The sequence below is a fragment of the Narcine bancroftii genome, chromosome 8 (genome assembly GCF_036971445.1).
Source record: "Narcine bancroftii isolate sNarBan1 chromosome 8, sNarBan1.hap1, whole genome shotgun sequence".
In the NCBI taxonomy this organism is placed as follows: Eukaryota; Metazoa; Chordata; class Chondrichthyes; order Torpediniformes; family Narcinidae; genus Narcine; species Narcine bancroftii.
The window spans coordinates 171,505,103-171,528,846 of NC_091476.1; the positions used below are offsets into that span (position 1 = coordinate 171,505,103).

Below are 23,744 nucleotides of genomic sequence, written 5' to 3' on the forward strand. Positions count from 1 at the left end.
GATGCGGGACAGGCAGACACGGTTGCAGCGGTTGCAGGGGAAAATTGGTTGGTTGGGGTTGGGTGTTGGGTTTTTCCTCCTTTGCCTTTTGTCAGTGAGGTGGGCTCTGCGGTCTTCTTCAAAGGAGGTTGCTGCCCGCCAAACTGTGAGGCGCCAAGATGCACGGTTTGAGGTGTTATCAGCCCACTGGCGGTGGTCAATGTGGCAGGCACCAAGAGATTTCTTTAGGCAGTCCTTGTACCTTTTCTTTGGTGCACCTCTGTCACGGTGGCCAGTGGAGAGCTCGCCATATAACACGATCTTGGGAAGGTAATGGTCCTCCATTCTGGAGACGTGACCCACCCAGCGCAGCTGGATCTTCAGCAGCGTGGACTCGATGCTGTCGACCTCTGCCATCTCGAGTACTTCGACGTTAGGGATGAAAGCGCTCCAATGGATGTTGAGGATGGAGCGGAGACAACACTGGTGGAAGCGTTCTAGGAGCCGTAGGTGATGCCGGTAGTGGACCCATGATTCGGAGCCGAACAGGAGTGTGGGTATGACAACGGCTCTGTACACGCTAATCTTTGTGAGGTTTTTCAGTTGGTTGTTTTTCCAGACTCTTTTGTGTAGTCTTCCAAAGGCGCTATTTGCCTTGGCGAGTCTGTGGTCTATCTCGTTGTCGATCCTTGCATCCGATTAAATGGTGCAGCTGAGATAGGTAAACTGGTTGACCGTTTTGAGTTTTGTGTGCCCAATAGAGATGTGGGGGGCTGGTCGTCATGGTGGGGAGCTGGCTGATGGAAGACCTCAGTTTTCTTCAGGCTGACTTCCAGGCCAAACATTTTGGCAGTTTCCGCAAAACAGGACGTCAAGCGCTGAAGAGCTGGCTCTGAATGGGCAACTAAAGCGACATCGTCTGCAAAGAGTAGTTCACGGACAAGTTTCTCTTGTGTCTTGGTGTGAGCTTGCAGGCGCCTCAGATTGAAGAGACTGCCATCCGTGCAGTACCGGATGTAAACAGCGTCTTCATTGTTGAGGTCTTTCATGGCCTTCGACACCATGAGCAGGAAAGGGCTTTGGCAAATACTAGAGCACCTCGGATGCCCCCCAAAGTTCCTCAACATGGTTATCCAACTGCACGAAAACCAACAAGATCAGGTCAGATACAGCAATGAGCTCTCTGAACCCTTCTCCATTAACAATGGCGTGAAGCAAGGCTGCGTTCTCGCACCAACCCTCTTTTCAATCTTCTTCAGCATGATGCATTACCACTACTGTTTGAGGTATTGACTGACTCCCATTGGATTTGGACTCTGTCCCTTGTTGATTTTTTGCTCTATACAAACTTATCAAGTTTTCTGAGCAAAGATCTTCTACCATTTTGCCTGACTCTTCATGAAATATCCTTGAATATTTAATTTCAAATCTTGACAATAAATTTGAACTTTGTATGCAGCCATGCTCGAGTTCCTACCAGTACTTCAATTTGTGCTATTTGGATTGTTTAAGAACAGTGCATTCATTCTGATAAGGGATCTTCATTTTACTTTCTTATCATTTTCCCCTGCTCTATTTAGTGGTTATAATGCTATTTTATGTTCTGTCGCTTCCTGACACTGAGGCACTGGGCAGCAACAGCTATGGAACTCGGTGGTTACAGCTGCAGTAGAAAGTATAATACTCCTAACTATACTTTCCTCGATGATAGTTTTTTAAAAATTTTAACTATGGTTCCCAGCATCAGTGGTGTGGCCCATTTGCTGTGATCAATTTGTTCTTGTTTCCATCATTGCTTTCACTGTTCGGGCACCTGTCTACATTTTTTTTCATACCTTGATGAAGGACTCAAGCCCGAAACGTTGGTTATGTGCTTTTATCATTGCTACATAAAGTACACTGACCAGCTGAATTTTTCCTGCATTATATTTTTACTGTTTTCACTTTCACAGCTTACACTTTTTCAATCAATACATTTTTTATGTAAGAGCTAAGATTTCCTGCAACGGTACATTCTGGATCCCCATACCTGCCACACTTGTAGTCGCACACTTTCTTGTCTACCTTGATTGACTGATTGTCTCATCATGATGCGATTTGGGTCATGCATCCTGCCATTTGGTTTGGTCATTTAACTCCATTGACCTGAAACAATTGCAGTAATTGAATTTTGTATTTAATTTGGTAGATGTAAACTGGGAGTGGCTGCTGGATCTGAATCTACATTGGTGAAGAATGACCTCTTAGGACATGCATTGTGGTATGCAAGATCCTGACTGGATTCAGAGTTCATCTCTGCAGCATTGATGTGAAGAGTAAACAAGCCCCTAAGGATATATGTGCAACTAGAATTAATTTGTGGGGACACGATTTGTCTGTTTAGGCCTTCAACCCTGTACTGTTGTTCAAAACTATGGGTCACCTGTAAATCTGTGTCCATGACACTATTTGATTATTTTGTGGATATTGATCATGCACCTGCTGATATTAGGCTTTCACCATTTAGTATCAGCTCTGATCTATCCTTTTCAGAACTAAATTGGGGAATGTGATGTGTGAATATTAAAATTCATTGATTTAATCTGTATTTTTTTTAATCTTTGAGCTCCTGGATCACTTCCACGCCATATTCCCTGACCCAAGAATCCAAATATTAATATGATGATATTTTGATAGGCCAGAAATAAGAGAAGCTTGTATAATTTAAGAAATTTTGCTGCCTTAACTTTGCAGCCATGTTCTGAGAAGTATTGTGGAAACTTTTGGTCGGATTAAATTACATTCATATAAAAGTTGTGAACCGTAGCAGATATTGACTTTGTCCACAAAGCTAATCTTTCAAAATGCAGGATTAACATTGATAAATACTATCAAAGCTCTAACATCTGAAAACTGGTTAAAAAATAAATCAGATGTTTACTTGTTTTTGGGAAACAATTTTTCACTAATCCTTAAATAAAAGTCAAGTCATTGGTTGCCATGACTACTATATCAGGTTATTTTCAATTCCTCTCTTTCAGGAAAGAATGCCTTCAAAGCGAAAAGCAACTGGTCGCAAAAACAATTCACTGGATTTAAAGAAGCATGAAAAGCTTCAAGCTTTTCTGAAAGATTTTGACATTGAAGGTATTATAGTTAACTACAGTCAACTGTAAATTCTATACAGAGAGCACCTTTCAATTCACCCTGATTCTCTGCTCTTTTGTTTAAACTGTTAATCCTTGCAATAGTGTTTGTTCATCTGTCACTTGTACTGTTTCCATATTTGTTTGACTTTAGAGTCACTATTTCTCTTGACATTAGAGAATGATGGCTTTCAGCAAAATGCTCTGGCTCATGCAAGGTGATCATTTTGAGCTCTGAACTCAGTGTTCTTCTGCAGAGAGGTCTTTTCTCTCTGGGTTTTTTTTAATTGCTGGTTATGAATTTTTACTCCATTGTATCTTTCCGCGACGTGCACTTTCAAACACTGTTTTACACATCGTTTTCAAGATATTTTAGACATGTTCTGGTTGGACTTCCAGCAATAGCTTTTCTCTTTTGACTTCATTCTACACCTCTCCTTCTGGGCAAAATGTTTGATATAGTTGGAGTTTTGAGGAAAATGTGTGTTTATTTGCTAAACTTCAGTAGTTGCAGTAATTTTAAAAAAAATCTAATTAAGCAATAGGGCAGCAAATTGAACTGATAGTTTAAGGCCTAAGAGTAATTTGGACTTGGGTATTATTTCCTGAAGGCCACTCACCTTTCAAGGAAATGTAAATGCAGTACAAATTTGCAATGTTCTTAATTGAATTGGAAGTCCTTGATTTACTTTCTGGACTGTGCAGTTTTCTTGTGCTTATTCAGGCCTTTCAAACCACGCATTGCCTTTATCAGTCAGATCTTGGCTAAAATATCGTGTATTTACTCTGGGTTTCATAAATCTTGTGAAAGTAAGAAATTTTATAATCAAAAGCTTCAAATGTGGTACATAAAGGGCCAGTGATATTTGAGAATGGTACATCAAAGATTCTGAAAATAGTCATTAGTTAGGATTAGAAGGTTTGTTATCAAACGGTCACACTTTTTGATAAGTGCTGCTCAAGATAAACTTGGTAGATAAATCTATTCAAAGAAAAAATGCTGTTCAATCTGCAGTGAAATTAATTCTTCAGTGTGCTATGTGCATAGCTGATCCATTAATGGCTGCTTCTGAATTGACTGGTTACAACAGAACTGGCAGGACCACCTGTCTGTGTCGACAAATCTTGAACTTGTTTGGGAAAGGTCAGTTATGTAAATACTTAGAGTTGAAACAAGTTCCAAGAAGAATATGAATTATTTTCTGATCAAAATGCATTTTAAAGCATTGTTTACTGATTATAGCCAAAGATTTTTGACTCCTTATGCCTTAGCTGTTTGAGAAGAGTGACATTTTGCCAGGCTCTGGCCTTGCTGGAAATTCTCGTCTTTCTATGAGAGAATAAACCACTTCAGACATTTTGAAATCCAGTTTGCAGTGTTGCTGTGGCTGAGTCAAGGACAGGACGTTCTATTGAAGAAATGCTCAAGGGATTTGTATATGGTTAAGTACAAATTGATTGGTTTGTAAATTTGGCTGTTCTGAGACGACTATCCTGGTTTCAGTACATCAGAATAGAAGAAATAGAAGCTGTAGTCGGCCATCTGGTCCATCGATCTTGCTTTGCCATTTAATATTGTGGCTTATCTGGCTGTAGATTCAGCTCCACCTACCTGTACTTTCAATCTGACCCTTAATTCCTCCATTGTGCAAAATTCTATCCAACTATGTCTTAAATATTTTTAATGAGTTAACCCCCTCCCCAACACTTCCTTTGGAAAAGAATTCCACCAATTCACTACTCTCTGTGAAAAGCAGTTCCTTCTCATCTCCATCCCAATCCACTTCCCTTGAATCTTGAAGCTACTGTCTAACCCCAAATTCTAGCTTCACCTACCAATAGAAACAACTGTCCTGTTTTTATTTTGTTTATTTTCATAATTTTATACATCTTTCTCATTCACTAAATTCCGGTGAATATATTCCCCAAGTGACTCAGTCTTTCCTGAGATTGGCTAACCTCAGCTCATGAATTGACCTGGTGAAACTCCTCTGCAATGCCTTCAAAACCAGTATATTAGTTTTCCTCAAGTTAGGTGGCCATAACTGCAGACAGTTCTCCAGGTGTGACCTCACCAGTGCCCTGTGTTAGTTGCAGCAGAACCTCCCTGCTCTTAAATTCATTCCCTCTCTCGATGAAGACCAACATTTTATTTGATATCTAGATCACCTGTTGCACCTGAAAGTTACATTTTGCAATTTTTGTACAAGCACTCCCAAGTCCCTCTGCAGTCTTTCAACCATCTAAATAATAACCTCATCTGCTACTTTCTTTCCAGAGAGGATGACCTCACATTTACTGGCATTTTACTCCCATCTGCCTGACCCTTGCTCATTCATTCTAAATCTATATGCAGATTCTGTGTCTTCCGCACAGTTTGGTTTTTCATTCATTTTGGTGTGATCAGTAAACCAAGATACCCTACACGGTTCCCTCTTCCAAATTGCTAATGTATATTGTTAATAATTGAGGGCTCAGCATTGACCTCTATGGCACTTCGCTGACCACTGATTTTGCCAACCAGAGAATTACCCATTTATCTCAACTCTCTTCTGATTTTAAACCAATCCTTTATCTATGTCAACACATTAACCCCCTCCCAACCCCATACATCCTTACCTGAAAAATGTCTTTTATGCAGCACCTTATCAAATATCTTCTATAAATCCAAGTGCACAATCCCCCCCTGTTCTCCTATATCTATTGGACTTGCTATTATCCTCAACTAACTCCAGTAAACTTGTCAAATGTGACCTTCCCATTCCTGAATCCTTACTGCATCTGCTTGATGGAATAATTTCTGTCCAGATTTTTTAATTTCGAGATATAGTGTGGTAACAGGCCCTCCTGGACCATGAGCCTGTGCCAGCCAAATACACTTGTATGACCAATGAACCTAATAACCCTATACATCTGTGGAGAATGTACGAACTCCTTACGAACAGTGCTGGATTCGAATCCTTTCTGCCACCTATGATGTCTTGGTCATGATATTTTCCTAATTACAGGCACGATGCTAAGTGGTCTATAGTTACCTGCTTTCTGCCATTATTCTTAATTAAATAGTGGCTTCCAATTGCAATGAATTTTGTCTAATGATAAAGTAGAAATGTTTCCATTCTGTGGAATCCCAGTAATCACGTTGCAGTGATTGGTGAAACTGCTCACTTTCTTAAACAATAATACCTTTGTCTTCAATGCTAAATTCTGAATGATGTTGAACATTTGTTAAATTGTTAGTCAATGACTGTGGTTAATATTTGCTGGTCTGAACTGGCTCTCACTGTTTCTTTTACAGTTGATCGGAGGAAGAGAGAGATGGAGAAGGCATTGAACAATCTACTCATTACAGTAGATGCGTATTATAGTCGTGCAGTCATGAAGCTTCCATTGGCTGTTAGGCAAATGGATTACTTGGATTATCTTGGTAATTTATTATATTCCGAGTAACTTCTATACCCTGTTAATAAGGTTGGGCATTGCCACAAATATCAGGGATGCATTGTCCTGTTCTGACCCATTGAGAACATGAATCTTCATATCATGTGGGAATGGGCCCAAGCCCAATTTGCTCATGTCACCCTAATGCCCCACCCACATTCATCCCACCTGCCTACATTTGGCCCATATCCCTCTCAACCCATCCCATCATTAAGCAGAAAAGGTGCTGACATCATGCTTTAAATATTTCTGATCAATAACTAATCCAAGCAAAATGGAAATACACAGGCATTGATTTGAAAATGATCCTATGAAAAGCTCTGTCACTGGAGCTTTAATTACAGTCCATGATTGAACCAACTTTTTAGTTAACATCCACGATCACTCTTGGACTGCCCAGTTACTTGCTGATTGTAGTTTTCATGTCCATCGTTTTGGTTGCTGCAGCTTTAGTTTCTAAAAATTGATTCTAAACTCTCCTTGTACGGGATCCCACATTTGCTCGGAGGGTGGAAATGAGAAAATATCTCCAGGTTTTTCCAAAGCTTTTTATTTCTGTTTGGAGATGAGAAAGAATACTTAAATTTCTGCATTTTTCATGGATATAACATTTTAAAATTTGCCTATGAGTTTAGATTTCACAGTATTGAAATCTACTTTCAAATTAAAAATTGTACATCGTATAAGAAATGTTGTCATTTCTGTGCATAACCATTACAGCACGGAAACAGGCCACTTTGGCCCCTCTTGTCCGCACTGATCCAAGTCCCCTCCTCTAATCCCACTCACCAGCACTCTGCTCATATCCCTCCATCCCCCTCCCATCCATATACCTATCCAACTCTTTCTTAAAATTGACCCTGCCTCCACCACCTTTCCCGAAGCCCATTCCACACAGTAACCACCATCTGAGTAATTAACTGAACAATTTTAGGATTTCACATATGAGAATGCTGTCAATAAAATTCACCACTGTTTGTCAGGCAGGAGTGAGTTATTCTAACATGGGAGTCCTAAATTATGACCATCTTTCACCACATAGTTGGAAATGCACATGTCAGGATTGCTTGCCCATTAGTTTCACTGGAGGGTGGGACCACAAGAGACTTAGCTTTATATTAGCTAATTTAGACATTTTAACTTGTGTATTTTGAGTTCTGAATTTTGTTTTTTAAGCTTTTGAGCATGGTGTTTGACAGCGAGTTAAGATGGTGAATATCCCTTGCTCGGAAGTCAGTATGGCAGCTTTTTGGTGTCTCTTCTGGCAGAATTCCCAAATCACCAGCTTTTCCTTCACATGATCTCATTGTGATGTGGATGATTTTGTTATATATCTTCCTTTCTGTGAGGGATTAAACAGGTTGCTCACTGCAATCTGTGAGGAACCCAGAAAATTCTCTGCTGTTCTGTTCAAGACACTGAATGTGCTCAAAACCAAAATTTGTTTGCTTTTTATTTTACAAATCAACGTACAAGTATGGAAGTTAATATCAGTTATCATTCTGTTCACTATCTTCAGTCTCCAACCTCACCAATTTCACCCTCTTTTCCTGTGAAATCGTCTTGTCATTTTAATCAATGAGCTGAGGTTCAGCCTTGCATCAAAGCACACATGTCCAAGGTTCAACCACTGCTTCAGGATTTGAGACCTTCTGTCCGAATGGATGTTGTACATCCTTTAGTGCCACTTGAAGAGTGGCCAACATTTGCCTTCAATTAAAGACACTTCATGTTCTTGTTTTTATTTAAATTGAGCACAAGTATTACATTGATTGTGAGATAACCTGAAGAACTAGATGCTATATAAATGCAATAAAATCAGAAAATGCTTAATAGGTCTGAGAGCATCTTCAACTTGAAATATGTTTAGTTTCAGCTTTGAGTATATGATTTTTGATTTTCAAGACAGACACAAGTTCTTTTGGCAAATTATCCAGACAAAGATCAAAGTTTGTGGAGAACCCAGCAGTGCTGCATCTTGTATTTGAATCGACCTCTGATTTTCTGTCTGGCAGGACCTGAGAATTCTCAATAAGACAATGAAAGGATGTTCTTATTTTCAAAGTGTAGAATTTAGGAAAAGCTATGTATTGCTGTATTGGCTCCATCTCTTGCAGCATTCTTCCCTTTGATCTTTTGGCTGGAATCATGATTAAATGAATGGTTCTGGAGGCTGCATTTTCAACACATTTTCTCTTTTTTAATTATATTTTATCTAATTTTTAAGAAAATGTTTTTTTACATATATATATATATAAAACTATACATATGAACATACAAAAATAAGGACTCAATGAATATACAAATATACAAAAAAATTATATCCTTAAAATGCACATTAAGCCTAGAAATAACCTGTTCGTACATTAAGAGAAAGGAAAAGAGACAGAGGAGGAGAAGAAGAAAAAGGGAAAGGGGAAAGAGCTGGTATCAACATTTAAAACAAACAAAAATATTAAATTAATAAGAGATGAAAATTAAATATAAAAAATATTTAATAAATAAACTATCCAGGCATTTAAATAATTGAAACAAGGCTGCCAAATATCTATGAATATGTTATATTCATTTCTCAGATTATAAGTAATTTTCTCTAGGGGTAAAGAACTTTGCATTTCCATATTCCAATGATCAATATGCAAGAGGGAATCCGATTTCCATGTTATTGCCAAAACAATTTTAAACCACGTTCTCTCTTCCTTACTTTTCAGATCTCATTAACGACTCGAGACTCTTTATTGAGAGGTGGCAACCATGCTCTTGTGCTTTTCTCCATGTCGTGTCTTGACACGTGGCCATTCAAATCTAGCTATATAATTGCTAACTACAAGGGCTTGAAGCTACCTTGTTCCTTCTCCATAACATGTCTGATGTTTTGGGTTGTAAATGGATTTGGTTGATCATTTTTGATAAGTTAATAAATGAAGGTGTCCGTGGTTTCTTTGGGCAAAGGGTAGTTTATTACCACGAGTCCTGAGATACAGAAAAAATTCCTAGTATGTGATCCAGGCTTCACAAAAAGTCCCCCATTCTCTGACACCATTTTGGATTAAAAAATTCACATGGAATGTGGTCAATGTAAACCAGCAGGATTAATCCTAACAATGTCAAACTGGGTTTCCATCATTTTAGCATAACAGGTGAATTAAATTCATTCACCTAGACTTCCTTCCATTCCAGGAGCCACTCAGCAGCAGGTGGATGGGGGTCCAGCACAAGCAGTTGCTCCATGCTGCCTCTATGTTTATAACTATAGTTTTGGGGCAGTCATTAATGCCTCATTTTAAGATCTCCATTTGTACAAGTAATGCTGAATTTCTGTTTTTTATTTGTCTATCTCCTTAAAGCCATGGGTGGAAGTGCAGAGGCAGTGGCTGAAGTTGAACAAGTAAGATTTTTCCTAATCTTGTTGCATGGAACTTTTGTGTGCCTAGTGCCAAATAAATCTGAATATAGTAAACCCCACCCCCCCCACAGTATCCAGCACCAATGGAGATAAGTGTATTTTTAATTTGCTTGAGTTTGAGTGTTGCGTAATTGGTGAACTAACCGCTAGGGGCACCAATTTTAAACTTCTGTATTTTTCTGCTTTTTTTTTTGCTAGTTGCTTGAATTCTGAATAACTGATTTTACTGTACCTTTGTCTCCCCAGAAAGGCAGGATCTCAGAGGCTTATTGATGGTTTATTAATTAAGTAATAATTTTTTGTTAGATTAGCGCATTTCTGGTTACTACAGGAGGAAAGCAAAATCACTTACAAGGATGATGCTGGAGAATTATAATTAGTTGAGGTTTTCTTTTTGCACTAAAGGAGACTGTGGCAAATTGAGATTAAAATTAAGAGACAATACATGGTAAATCTATTTTCTAGGCAGCAACGCTAATAACTTGGGAAAAGTAGGTTAAAGTTAATTGAAAGGATGATGTAAGGAAATTTGAGAAAGTATTATTTTGTTCAACAAGCAGCAGGTGTCCAGAATGCACTGCCTTAAAGAATGGTGGAGGCAGAAACACTAATTGCATCAAAGCAATACCTGACTGAGCAGCTGAGCCATGATCTGTTTGGCTATGTGCCAAGAGCAGGGAAGTGACATGATGGACAATCAACTGAGTGGTTCCTGTATTGTGAATTCCTTAAATGAGACATGGTTTGTATTTGTTTTCCTGAAGCAAATCAATGTTTATTACCATATTTCAAATAATGAAGTGGTTAGAGGAAGCTTTTCCCATGAAATAATTTGGAATTGGAGGCATATTCTTAAAACTAGAGAATGGTAATTATAAAACTGGGAAGGACTTTTTCCTCTACGTACATATGCACCAAAGTTCTTGCTGGATGCAGCCGAAGAAGGAATTTGTTTAAAATAAAATACAATGACTATAGTATGTGTAATTGAATTAAAAGAGACAATAAATACAAAATATAAGTAATGTATTCACAGTTATCCTAGGACAAAAAAGTGACTAGTAGCGTAGACTGTTCTTTTGTGATATCAAAGCAGTCCATGATTAGTGTAGGAAGGGGAACTTCAAGAGCCTGATAACTCTTGGAAAGGTACTATTCTTGAATCTAGAGGTAGTAGTCTTCAAATGATGAAATGCTGTTTTGTCGGGTTATTGTCAAATGACAGTATGTATAGCCGGGTGATAATAAACTTAAACTTCCATTCCTTTTGCCAGAAGGTAGCAGTGAGAAGAGTTTGTGACCAGAATGACGGGATTCTTTATGACATTAGCTACTCTCTTGAGGTAGCATCACTGGATAAGAGGTCAGAGCCTTTTGACCTGGCTATGTTTTACTACCTTCTGGAGCCTTCTTTCAAATTGCCAAACCAGGCTACAATACAATACCAGGAAGTTTGATAAAATATTCAAGGACATGCTAAATCTCCTTGGATTCCTTTGAAAATAGAAGCATTGGTGTGTCTTTGTCACAGCTGTCTACATAAAATATCAATTCTCCTGTACTTAAAAGGCTAGAGACTGCAATTTTAGGTGTTCTTAGTGAAAGAAAACAAATGTACACCATTTTATTTTTAATGTCCTATTTGAAAATAGCAAATGCGGTAAAACCTCAGTATCCGACACCTATGGGGATCAGTAGATGCCGTTTAAGTGAATTTGATGGTTGCATGAGATTGTGTGATTGCTTAACTAACCACTGGGGGGGTGCCAAACTGTGATTTTTACTGTACATTACTTGACTGTTTAATCTGCTTGGGAGTTTAGTGTGAGATCTCTAATTTTTTGGACAATGAGGATTATACATTTGGAAAATTTATTTCTGTTTCTTTGTTACAGAAACGTATTAATGCTGCCTGTTTAGAAGTTGAAGCTCTGGAATCGGAGATCTTGAAAGATGCAGCACAACTGAAGATGACAAGAAAACGTAAGATTAAAAAAACCATTGCCAATAATTTCAAAAATGTTCCATAACCGGCTTTATGAATGACATCCTGAGCTAATGTTTTCAAGAAGAAAGCCATAAAATAAATTAAATGTTTAAAGAAATAAACAGCACATATAGTAGTGTTTTTTCACAGTTATTTAGTTTTCTGTTTAATGAATAGCTGACTGCATACATATTACACTTGCAGACCTAATTAGTAAACTTTTCCTCAGCCAATGCCAATTTATTTAAAGTAAAGGTTATTAGAATTGTAGAAAATTACATGACAGAAGGTTGCACAGCCACCAATAAATATTTTTCAGTTTAATTGTATTTTCCAACTCTATTAGGCTGTAGTACATCATGTATTCATTTGTGTACGTTTACTTGAAGGTTTCTTTGTGTAATTTTGGGTGGTTCAGAATTCCATAGTGAATTTTTTAAATTGAATTTTTCCATTAGATACTTACTATTGCCTAGCTAGTGAATTTTAAGGTAAATAGGTGATCATGACCTTTCATCACATGATGTGCCAGCCAATGGAAACAACCTCCACACAATCTAATTTTACCCTGCCTCATGCCCATAACCCTCTATTTTTCTTGCATCAATGTATCTATTAAAGAATCTTTTAAATGTCCCTATAGTATCGGCCTACTCCAGTCACCCACCACATCTTCCCCCGTTTATCTTAAACAGATGTCCTCTGGTATTTGCTGTTGTTGCCTTGGTGAAACCTATGTGATCCCCTATGTGATCCCCTCATTATCCTATATATCTCATCTATCATCCTCCCATCAAAATAGAAACTAAGGAGAACAGTTGGAATCCTGGATTTTAAAAATAAATGCAGAGTCAGGAAATTGCAAACCTTTTTAAAGGATCACATCTTTTTAATAGCAAGAGAGATTCAATTATTTTATTTGAAAGAGGTCTCGGCATTTATCCGTACGACTTTTGTAGAGCTGTAGGGAGAACGCAAGATTGGGGCTATCTTGATGATTTGTAGACCTAATATGGACACAACAGGCTGAATGTCCTCCTTCAATGTAGTTTCCATTCTGTGATTCTATCCCAGTCACTATTGGGCTGGTTGAGATCCACAAAATAATGGTTCCATTAGTTTCAGTTTCCCATTTCTTTCTTGTTTGAACCGGTTGGTAATTTGTTGATCTTGTCTCAACATTAGTTGTACGACTATTTTTTAATAAAATATTCATACTTTATTTTTTTATCTTCTATTCCATCTCTTTTGAAAACCCTGAAACTCTGAATACTGAGTTGCTCTTTTTGCCACAAGTCAATAACATCTATGGCATCTGTTAATTTGTTCTCTCTTGCACTGCAGTTTAACCCATTTATTTTGAGTCAGCTGAGGATCCAATTAGAACAGTATACATTAAAAAAAAATTGATTCAAGGACAAAAAAAATAAAACGCTGCCTTTAAGGTATAAAGGGGCAGGGAAGGGTAAATGGGTAACCCAGTCATCACTGAACTTAAGGCACTTGATTTTTGTGAGTATGTAATGTAGAAGCTTAACATCTCATTCCTATTTAATATATTAACTTTGCAATTGTAATGAGCATTTATCTACCAATGACAAACTGTCCTGTTAACAGCAAAGTAGAGAGGAAAAAAAAAAATCACAGGTAGGTGAAGAAAAAGACTAAAACAATAGTCAAATTGGTTCAGATGGATTTTGTCGTCTGGTGTGCAAGACCTTAAAAATCGCACTCCCCAGTGATGGAGAGTGCTGAGACTGATTGCAGTGTTTTTCTGTGCCCAATAAATGGCATGCTGAGAATAGGGGCATGAGGTTTCCAGTGGTATGCTAATTTGTGAATTGGTATGTATTGATCATTTTTTGGCCTCGTCATTTAAAAAAAATTTAGACATACAGCACGGTAACAGGCCCACGAGACCGTGCCACCCAATTACACTCAATTGACCTACAAACCCCCCCCCAGTACATTTTGAACTGTGGAAGGAAACCAGAGCCACCGGGGAAAGCCCACAGACACAGAGAACATACAAACTCCTTACAGTGCAAGATTCGAGCCCCGCTCACTGGTGTGCTAATAACTGCGCTCACCGTGCCGCCCCAAACAACTATTTGTAATGATTTTAAATACTGTATTTGCTGCAGGCAAACAGAAAATGAAGCAAGTAAATGGCACAATTGTAAATGAGGGTGAAAATCTTCCTCCATCATCCAAAATCGTCCGAAAGGTAAGGGTCTGCATACCGTAGCTGTCGTAATACACAAAAAAATTAATTAAAAGGCACTTGGTGAGGTGTTCAATCATTGAGGAAATAAAAGTTCATGAGGTTTTGTAGGACATGGATGGTGTGGAAGCTGTTAATATGAATCAGCCTTTTGTTCTAGTTTGCGGCCAATGGTATGCTGCAGAAATTGATTGTGAGACCTCATCTCGACACTTTAAATGATTTGAAAAAAGGTGCCAAATTTACGGTTGCTAAAGATGTAAAAACTATTAATCTTTGGAGGAGAAATAAAGAATCCTATTCATCATGAGATTGCAGGTCTGAAGCACAAAAGGCCTGTTTTCAGAAACCAGTATCTAGAAAGTCATGGCATTGTTAATTGCTCAGGGAATTGAGCATAAGTAAAAGGGTTGTGTTTCAATTATAAAGGGAAGTGGGAAGGCCACATCTGAAGTACAGCATATAGAATACAAGAAAGAATATTATTAGCAGGTTGGAAACAACTTGCTTGACTAGTACCTGGAATGGTTAAGTTGTAACTAGGAATTTGACAGGCTCCCAGAGACTAAGAGTTTAGAAGTAGGAGAGCACTTGATTGAAACAGGAGTTTCAGAGAGGTCTTAACAGAAATAGATGTGGAGGGGATGTTTTCTCTTATGAGAGAACTTTGAACTCTGAGTGATTGTTTCAATACAAAGGGTTGCCCATTTAAGGTGATGCATTCATTTTCCCTCAGTTGAGTCTTGGCATACTAGACAGATACATAAATTTAGACATACAGCATTGTAACAGGGGTAGCGGTCTGTGTACCGGGATGCGTCCCAGTACACAAACTGGCCGATAAAGGCGGAGACTGCGCAGGCCCCAAGAGGCCAACAACCTTCATCCCAGATGACCTCCTGCAAGGCGGGAAACAATGAGCAATGGCGGGAACGCCACCCAATCGGCGCTGCTGTGATATCACACCTGTCAGCAGCAAGGAGAAAATATATAAGCAGAGCTGCCAGTGCAGTATATCAGTCTTTGACTTCGACTTATCGTGTATGTGTGTCTTTTAAAAAAAACGCTGTGGAAGCACGAACACTACATTGGTGACCCTGGCAGGTGGACCTGAAGAGGGCAGGTCAAGCAGCTCCTCGTGCAGTTTCATTAAAGCTGCCAACTTTTTGGGCATTGCAGTCACAGGTGTGGTTTGAACAAGCCAAGGCCCAATTCCACCTTCAACAGATCAACACCAATGACACGTTACTACGTAACAAGCTCCCTCGACCAGGAGGCGGCACAAGGGTTGTCAACTTCCTACGGCAGCCTCCCGAGCAAAGCAGATACTATGCCCTCAAGGAGCTATTAACCCACACTTTCAGGCTCTCACAGTATGAACGCACCGCCCAATTGTTGCATATGCCTTGCCTGCTCTTGAAGCCGATTTTCCTGGAGCACCTGCCAGAGGATATCTTACTCTTGCTCGACGATGGGAACTTCAGTGACCCCAGGAAAGTTGCAGCCCAGGCTAACATGCTCCAGAGAGTGAAGAAAGAAAACGCCACTTCGGTGGAGCAGATTGTTAGGCCCCACACACAACCAGCAAGGCCACAGCAAACAGATAAATGGCTCCTCCCACCCAACAGTATTGCTACTATCACCAACAATGGGATGCAAGGGCCCATTGATGCCATCCACCCTGCACGCTTCTGGAAACGCCATCCACCCTGCACGCTTCTGGAAACGCCATCCACCCTGCACGCTTCTGGAAACGCCATCCACCCTGCACGCTTCTGGAAACGCCATCCACCCTGCACGCTTCTGGAAACGCCATCCACCCTGCACGCTTCTGGAAACGCCATCCACCCTGCACGCTTCTGGAAACGCCATCCACCCTGCACGCTTCTGGAAACGCCATCCACCCTGCACGCTTCTGGAAACGCCATCCACCCTGCACGCTTCTGGAAACGCCATCCACCCTGCACGCTTCTGGAAACGCCATCCACCCTGCACGCTTCTGGAAACGCCATCCACCCTGCACGCTTCTGGAAACGCCATCCACCCTGCACGCTTCTGGAAACGCCATCCACCCTGCACGCTTCTGGAAACGCCATGGCCGATCATCATTAATGGCTGTGATGGTTATCCAATGTGACAGCCTCCTCCACTTGTGGGACTCTCAGGAAGGCCCTTCCTCGTGGACACTGGTGCAGAAATAAATGTCCTTCCCCCCCCCCCCTCCCCCCAAGTCAACATGTGTGCACGACGTCAGTGATAAGGAAGAGTGCCTCAAACCTGGACATTAGCCATGCAGCCCCTGCAACAGAGGTAGGCCTCTATGCATCTTGCAAAAAACTCTCTGATCGCCAATTCTGGGGAGGGTGGGGTGGTTTGTGTAATATATAATTATGTTGGGGAAATAAGGAAATGTCAAAGATGTTGACAGAACTTAGTTAATGGTGATCCCCAGGATTGGTGTTTCTATGAAATTTAAGGAGTTTGATTGTATTGGCCATATTTGGGCCATACAACTTGTCCAACCAAATTTGTAATATCAGTTACAATGATCTATTATTTTAAAATTATTCTCCTATAGGCTAAGCATACGGTCTCAGCTAAGAGTAGACCTCCATCGGCATGTGCCACAAATGGCCGAACTAGAAGGTAAATTTTGATAACTACAGTTGAATTTACCAATAAGAGGTTAAATTTTTTTGGTAAGTACAGTACAACTCAGATTATCCAAAATGGTCAGAACCTGGCCTATGTCAGATAAATAAAACAGCCCAGTAGAAACAGCAAATCACTTGTAACAGTGTTGAAACAACAAGGCGAGGTCTTTTAAGCATTAAAATAATGTTTAATTCTCATCAAAAAATGCTGGCCATCACCAACACCTCCCCACCAAGGTCCCCGCTGCTGCCAGGAGCCCGACATCCCCAGTCAGTTCGGCTCCGAAAAAATTCAGATTAAATAAAGATTTTGGATTTGTTTTTGATATCCTCATTTATCTGAATTTTTTTTTATAAATCGGATAAATGAATATTTCGGAGTATCAGATTTCAGATAATCGGAGTTGTACTGTGCTTTTTTTAAAATGTTTATCATTTACAATCTAGCAGCAGTTATGCTAATCTTTGTAATTATTTTAATCTCGAAGCAACTTTTTTTTTTACTAACTTCTGGATTTTAGTCTTCTGTTGAGATCACCCTATGTAGCTCAGAGCTTCCATGGGCACATTCTACAAATGATGGATGCATCTTCATCTTCCCTCTCATGAATAACCAGAAGGGAATAATCCAGTTAATCACTGGAGTAATTCCACCATGCAATGAGATCATACAGACTTGATCTGTTTTTAAACCAGTATCATTCTTTACTTGGATTCCTTAAAACTTTGTTTAACCCTTTGGACTCTGTCCCCATTTTCAGGGACTACCAACAAGTGCATATACTGCATGTCCCAATTTTCCTGGGCTGATCAGTACAAACCAGTTGGTGGTTGGGTATAAGGTGTTTATACTGTAGTTTACCGATGCATTCAGTCCAGAGTATACATTATAAAAGGTTAAAAATGGCCAGAGTCCAAAGGGTTAAAACAAGGTACTATTCTGAAGATTAGTTGACCGAGCAATTGGACACAATTACAGATCCACACTTTTAGCCATTCTGTACATAAATATTTGCACATTTTTAGACTGCCCCTATTCTTGTCCCCTTTGGATCCCTGCCTCTTATCAGTTGTACCTTTTGAATTTAAAACAAAAACAATTAAAAAACTTTGTATAGCTGTAACTTGCCTTCTGACATATTAGTGAACTGTTCCTTCCAAAAAGCCTTGGCAATGGAGCACAGTTAAATATTCTATCACATACTGTAGTGAATTCTTAATTGGATTCAACAGAGAGCTCTCAAATACTGACAAAATGTGGTAATTGACAGATGTTAGTGAAACTGCCTCATCTTAGTTGAGTATTTCGTCTCCCTTCAGTTTTGGTGTGTATTTAATTTCTCTTGATACCAATCAATTATTTAAAATAGCAATTAGCATTATACTACACTACAGCACAGAAAACAAGCCATTCGGCCCTTCTAGTCTGTGCCAAAAACATACCACTAGTCCCACTAACTTGCACCCATTCAATAACCCTCTCCTATCCATGTATCCATATTTAAAATTTAAGAATGAGCCCACATTTACCAAGTCATACGGCAACTAGTTCCACACTCCCACCACTGAGTGAAAAAGTTCCTCCAAATGTTCCCCTAAACCTTTCAAACCCCCCCCCCCCCAAGTCTCTCCTAAGTGGAAAGATCCTACTCACATTTAATGTCTAATCCTCTCCATTTTATAAATCTCTATTAAATCTCCCCTCATTCTTCTATGCTCTAAGGAATAGAGTTCTAACCTGTTTAATCTTTCTCTGTAACTCAACTCCTGAAGGCCGATTTCCTTCCTGTAATTTGACGACCAGAACTGCACACAATACACCAAATTTGACCTCACCACTCTCATCGTAACATCCCAACTTTTGTACTCAATACTTTGATTTATGAAAGCCAAGATGCCAAAAGCTTTCTTTAAAACCCTGTCTACCTATAACACCACTTTCAGGGAATTATGTATCCAAATTTCCAGATCCATTCAGAGTTTTGCAAGAAATTTAGTAAATGTCCTTAAAACAATTGTCAATATTTTTAAACATAGCCAGATCATTGATTTTTGGAATTAGAATTGTATGATTTTTTTAAAATCTTGAGGAATCCTCTTGCATGTTCTTCCTTGTTTGCAAGATGCATAGAGGAACTAAATTCTGCTTGTGTCATTCAAATGGTTTTCAATTTGTCGGTACAACATTGAAAGCTTCCCAAGAATATGCCTAATGCCAATTTTCTAGCAACAATGGAGTTAAATGATTGGATTCAAACATCTGAAAATTCTATCAGACAAGTTTGAATTTTGCTTGATAGTGTTACCCATGTACCATTTCCTTGTAAACTTGATCCTGTGTTCTGATGGACAAGAATAAACTGTCACCATAAGACTGACATCTGCATTAAGATTAACTGCTGTATTCTGCTGAGATTTAGTTCTCCAAAGGAAATGTACAAATGAAAGCTTATACTCTGGCTCTGAAAGTTTAAATTCCTGTTGCTCATAGGTCTTAGTACTAAAATTGATTTGGCACTTTGAAGTATAAAAAAAAGTTAGTTAAGGATTTTACTGTAACTGTTTATGCAGTTAATTTAATATCTAATTGTTTTTACTTACACAGGACAAGTCGTACCAAAGGACCCAGCTCTGCAAATACTACTGATATTTGGGGACCTACACCACTGATAACACCCAAATTTGATTCACGGTCAGTTTATTCAATACTGCAAGTTTTGTTCTGTATTTAATAGAAAATGTTTAGTATTAAAAATGAAATTGGTGCAGGATTTTTTAAACAATAATTCTTTAAAAAAAATTGAGAGGCTGGAAGACTTTTTACATACCCAGTATTGAAGCTGGCAATGTTGTATCTGGTTCACCTAGATTGCCAAAGACAGGCCCTCGCTTGCGAAAAATGGGGGAGCGTGTGTACAGCTTCACAGGAAGCCCCCTGGCTGATGCCACAGAAATGACCATCAATGTTCCAACAGGTGATGGACAGGTGAGTTAATAGTTCTGTAACAACAACCTGTTGTTTTGCCATTTAACTTTTGCCCACTGGCTTCTTCGTCCTACAGCCAGGTACCAAGCTGATTTTGATCTCAGCAGGTGTTTCATTTTCTCTTGTTTTTCTATCCTATAGAACATCCAATTTCTGGCCAGCAAAATAAACAATACAGACTTAAATCAACTGGATGATCAGACATTTAAAAGTTTTGAACAGCTATCTGTAAGTATCATATTTCTTATTGAGTGATTAAAATGTTAAACATTCTTTAATCACACTATAATGATGTAGTTACAGCTTCTGTGATCCTCTGGCATGCCTGATGCTCATGTCCTTGAGCCTTCATGCATGTCTAATGTAATTATCCATATTCATTGAAAATGCCTTTTGCTTCTCTTACCATTCAAATAATTAGTTTAGTTGGTGACTTTTAGATACGAGCATCTTGCTCAATAATTGTCAAAGAATTGAAGATAAAATACTTGTTTCTTAGGAAGCTGTCAATAAAATAACAATTCGAGAAACATTTTAGTTCCAATCAGTAGGCTTGGAAGGATCTATTTGTCGATTCAGACATCTGTTTATAAAGTAGGATAATGCCATTACTACAAAACAAGCCATTTTTACGAGGGAATTTAGATCAGAAATAGAAACTAAATTATATTTACTATTTTAATTTTCTTTATAGTTTCCCCTGCTGGTCTGCAGTCAATTGTACTATCTCTTTAAAATTAAATCAAAAGCTCAATTGGGTTGTAGCTGCAGTAGCTCACGAATGAATATAATTGGATTGACAAGTCAAGGAAGAACTGCAGTAGCTACTATGGAGTATTTCATTCTAATTTCTTTTTTTGGTAGCATCGGCTCAATGAAGTGTTGAAGATGAGAAGATGAAAGCAAATACAGTATGACAAAATATAATACATGTGATTTGTTTAAAGTTTGACATCATTGTTTGATAGTGAATAAATTGTTCTAATAAAAATTATGGATTTTACAATTGCTGGTTCAAGTTAACTGTGCACACGGGCTCATTTTGCCCTTTGAATTTTGAGCAGCGCTTTCTTCAGTCAAGACCCTACATTGAATATTCCGGTTTTCTTTTCCTGAAAAAATGTTTTCCTACCATATGGAGTAAAGGTTACATTATTCATTGAATAACCATCTCGGGGTGGGCGCCTTTGATCTCTGCGGTCCATATAGTGAAGATACAACTAAATAGCTCTCCATCTGGACCACAGGACGAGAAGCAGAGAGGGGGCAATGGTGGCAGTTTTCCTGCTTTATGAGAAACACAACGGCACTGTTTTCAATATTCAATGTCCAGTTTTGATTATATGAAAACAGTACGCAGTTGACTGTGCTTCGCTCTGCCAAAGCAGGAGCAGTATTGTCGTATGCTTTAGATCTTGTCCAATCATGTAACTGTTCTGCACCCAAAAAACAAGCACTGCTGCCAACGTTTGTGATCCACAGCTCGAGTTATGAAGCAGAGCAGCTCAGTCTTGAAGTAAATGGAGCTGGAGCAATCCAAGACAAAATGTTGCCTAATTTCGCCACTGGGTGGCAATATAGTTCATAATGCAACTACAGGTACACGATCCTTTATCCGGAACCCTGGGGGGGGGGGCCAGTGTGTTCCAAATTTCGGATTTTTCCAGATTTCAGAAAGCCCACCCCAATTGTGCTGTATCCATGCCCGGCCCATCTCCCTGGACCGCCGGTCCCCACTTGCCGGATTTTGGAGCTTTCCGGATTTTAGATACAAGTACATGAAATCTTGGATTTTTATTTTGTCATTATAATGTCATTTCTATTCTAATCTGGTTCAGGCCAAGTTAACCTGCAACGTTCCAGAGTACATTAATGGATGTGGAGAAGTTGGTAAAATGCATCTGAGAGCCATTATGAACAGTTTTCTTTCACAGTCAGGTTTTTCTCACTATTTCTACCTCCACTGATCAAACCAGTTATTTTGTAAACCATTTCCTCCATGCCTTTCCTTGAATTACTCAAGGGACCAACCAAGACACTTAACATATTTTCATTATATACCTGGGCCAGAACAGAGTCCAGCTAGTTTAAGTTTTAAAACTGCAGCACCATAAAATGCACACAAGCTTGTGGCACCTAAATACACCCTGGTCACCAATTAACCCAACCCCATTGTCTTTAGCATTGTGCTAACTGTATATCTGGTCAGTTCTTTCCACTCATGCTCCCATGTGGGCAACATAATTAGTGCAATGGTAATACAATGCCAGGGACCCAAGTTCGAATTTGGAGCCGTTTGTGCGTTTTCCCCAAAACATATGGGATTATAGGTTAATTGGACAGCGTGTGTTTCAATGGCCAGATTTGGCTGCTACTGTCTTATAAATAAAATAAAAGAACCATAAAGCATTAAAGAACAGAAACTGCTGAACTATTTTTCTGCCTAGTCCCACTGACCTGCACCCAGTTCATACCTCTCCTGTCAAAATTCTTAAATGTTAAAATTGAGCACTCAAGCTGGCAGCTTGTCCTATACTGCGTGAAGTTCACTCTTAACACATCCTGTTGGTATCTCACGTTCCCCTAGTGGAAAAGCCTACCTATATTTACTCTCTCTATACCCCTTGATTTTAAATACCTCTATCAAATCTCTCATTCATCTATGCTCCAGGGAATAAAGTTCTCACCTGTTTTAACCTTTCACTACAAGTCAGTTCCTGAAGTCTGGGCATCATCCTAGCAAATCTCTGCCATCTATCATAGATATCTTTCCTGTAGTTAGGTGACCAAAAGTGCATACAATACTCCAAATTTGCCCTCAGCAGTGTCTTATACAACTCCTATACTCAATACTTTGATTTATGAAGGCCAAAATGCCAAAAGCTCTTTACGACCCTATCTACCGGTGATGCCAATTTCAGGGAGTTATGTATCTGTATTCACAGATCCCTCAATCTACTGCACTCCTCAGTGTCCGACCGTTTACCATGGATGTCCTTTCTCGAGGTCTACTTCCAAAATACAACACCTCACGCTTGTTGCATTAAATTCTATCTGCCTTTGTTTCCAATTGGTCCAGATCCCTCTGCAAGCTTTTAAAACCTCCCTCGTTGTCCACAACACGTCCAATCTTTGTCATCAGCAGACTTGCTGATCCAATTTAACCCATTGTTAATGCACTGGAATCTGCTGGTGGATTATCCTGACCATGGCTTTTGCCACCATCAGAATTAAATGAACACCAGCTTAACACGAACTACCCCCCTTTTCAGAGATCCCTTCTTTCATCATTCACAACCACAGCTGTTACCCATTTCTCCACCTGTCCAAACTTTGTCACATGGCCCACTCGCTACATGATATACGCCATCAGATTTATTACTACTTTTGGCACCCCCAAAGTATTTTGGAATATAGTGGATGTTGAAGGCAAAATGATAAAAGTATTCAGAGTGTAGACCCATAATTCTCCAAGTGTGTGCTCCCACCCCCCCCCCCCCCCGCAAGGGGCCGGTCCAAACGTTTCCAGCGAACTCAGCCCACAGCACTCATGCACTATCTTATCAGGTGAGGAGGGGGTGGGGGTGACTGCCCGGGACAGTGACTGCAGAATAAAATACGGCCGTAGAATAGCAAACAAAAAAGTGTAGACAATATAGTGTGAAAACGGAAGATAATGTACTTACAGGTACCCTTTCATATTGCTAAATAAATTGGTTTACTTTAAGTTTTATTTGAAATCGTATGTGATGGGGTGACGCTAGGGATGTGGCCTGGGAGCCAAGTTGGGGGGGAGTGGGGGGGGGGGCAGCAGCCCAAAAAAGTTTGGGAACACTGGTGTAGACAGACTGTTATTCTATTTGAAAAGAAAATAAAGAATAATTATTGGTGCTGAGTCAGCATCCAGAGGTAGAAATGTCAGGCAATGAAACAAAAGCTGAC

At 39.4% G+C, this 23,744-nt stretch overlaps 1 protein-coding gene across 1 annotated transcript; it reads left to right on the plus strand.

The window, feature by feature from the left end:
- Positions 1-494: 494 nt before the first annotated feature.
- cdca8 (cell division cycle associated 8) lies at positions 495-20,808 on the plus strand. The gene is made up of 11 exons (XM_069895830.1): positions 495-536; positions 3,000-3,105; positions 6,403-6,531; positions 9,893-9,933; positions 11,847-11,934; positions 14,083-14,165; positions 16,741-16,808; positions 19,422-19,508; positions 19,685-19,802; positions 19,944-20,030; positions 20,667-20,808. Exons 1-11 carry the CDS (start codon positions 510-512, stop codon positions 20,700-20,702), a joined length of 870 nt encoding a protein of 289 aa, XP_069751931.1. The 5' UTR covers positions 495-509; the 3' UTR covers positions 20,703-20,808.
- The last annotated feature ends 2,936 nt before the right edge of the window (positions 20,809-23,744 follow it).

Bases quoted from the DNA above. Each gene is read 5' to 3' on its own strand.
- cdca8 (XM_069895830.1), top strand. From the start codon at position 510: ATGATTCGGAGCCGAACAGGAGTGTGG. The intron at 19,509-19,684 runs GTCAGTTTATTC...TGGTTCACCTAG, and splicing joins ACACCCAAATTTGATTCACG to ATTGCCAAAGACAGGCCCTC. The intron at 19,803-19,943 runs GTGAGTTAATAG...TCTATCCTATAG, and splicing joins TTCCAACAGGTGATGGACAG to AACATCCAATTTCTGGCCAG.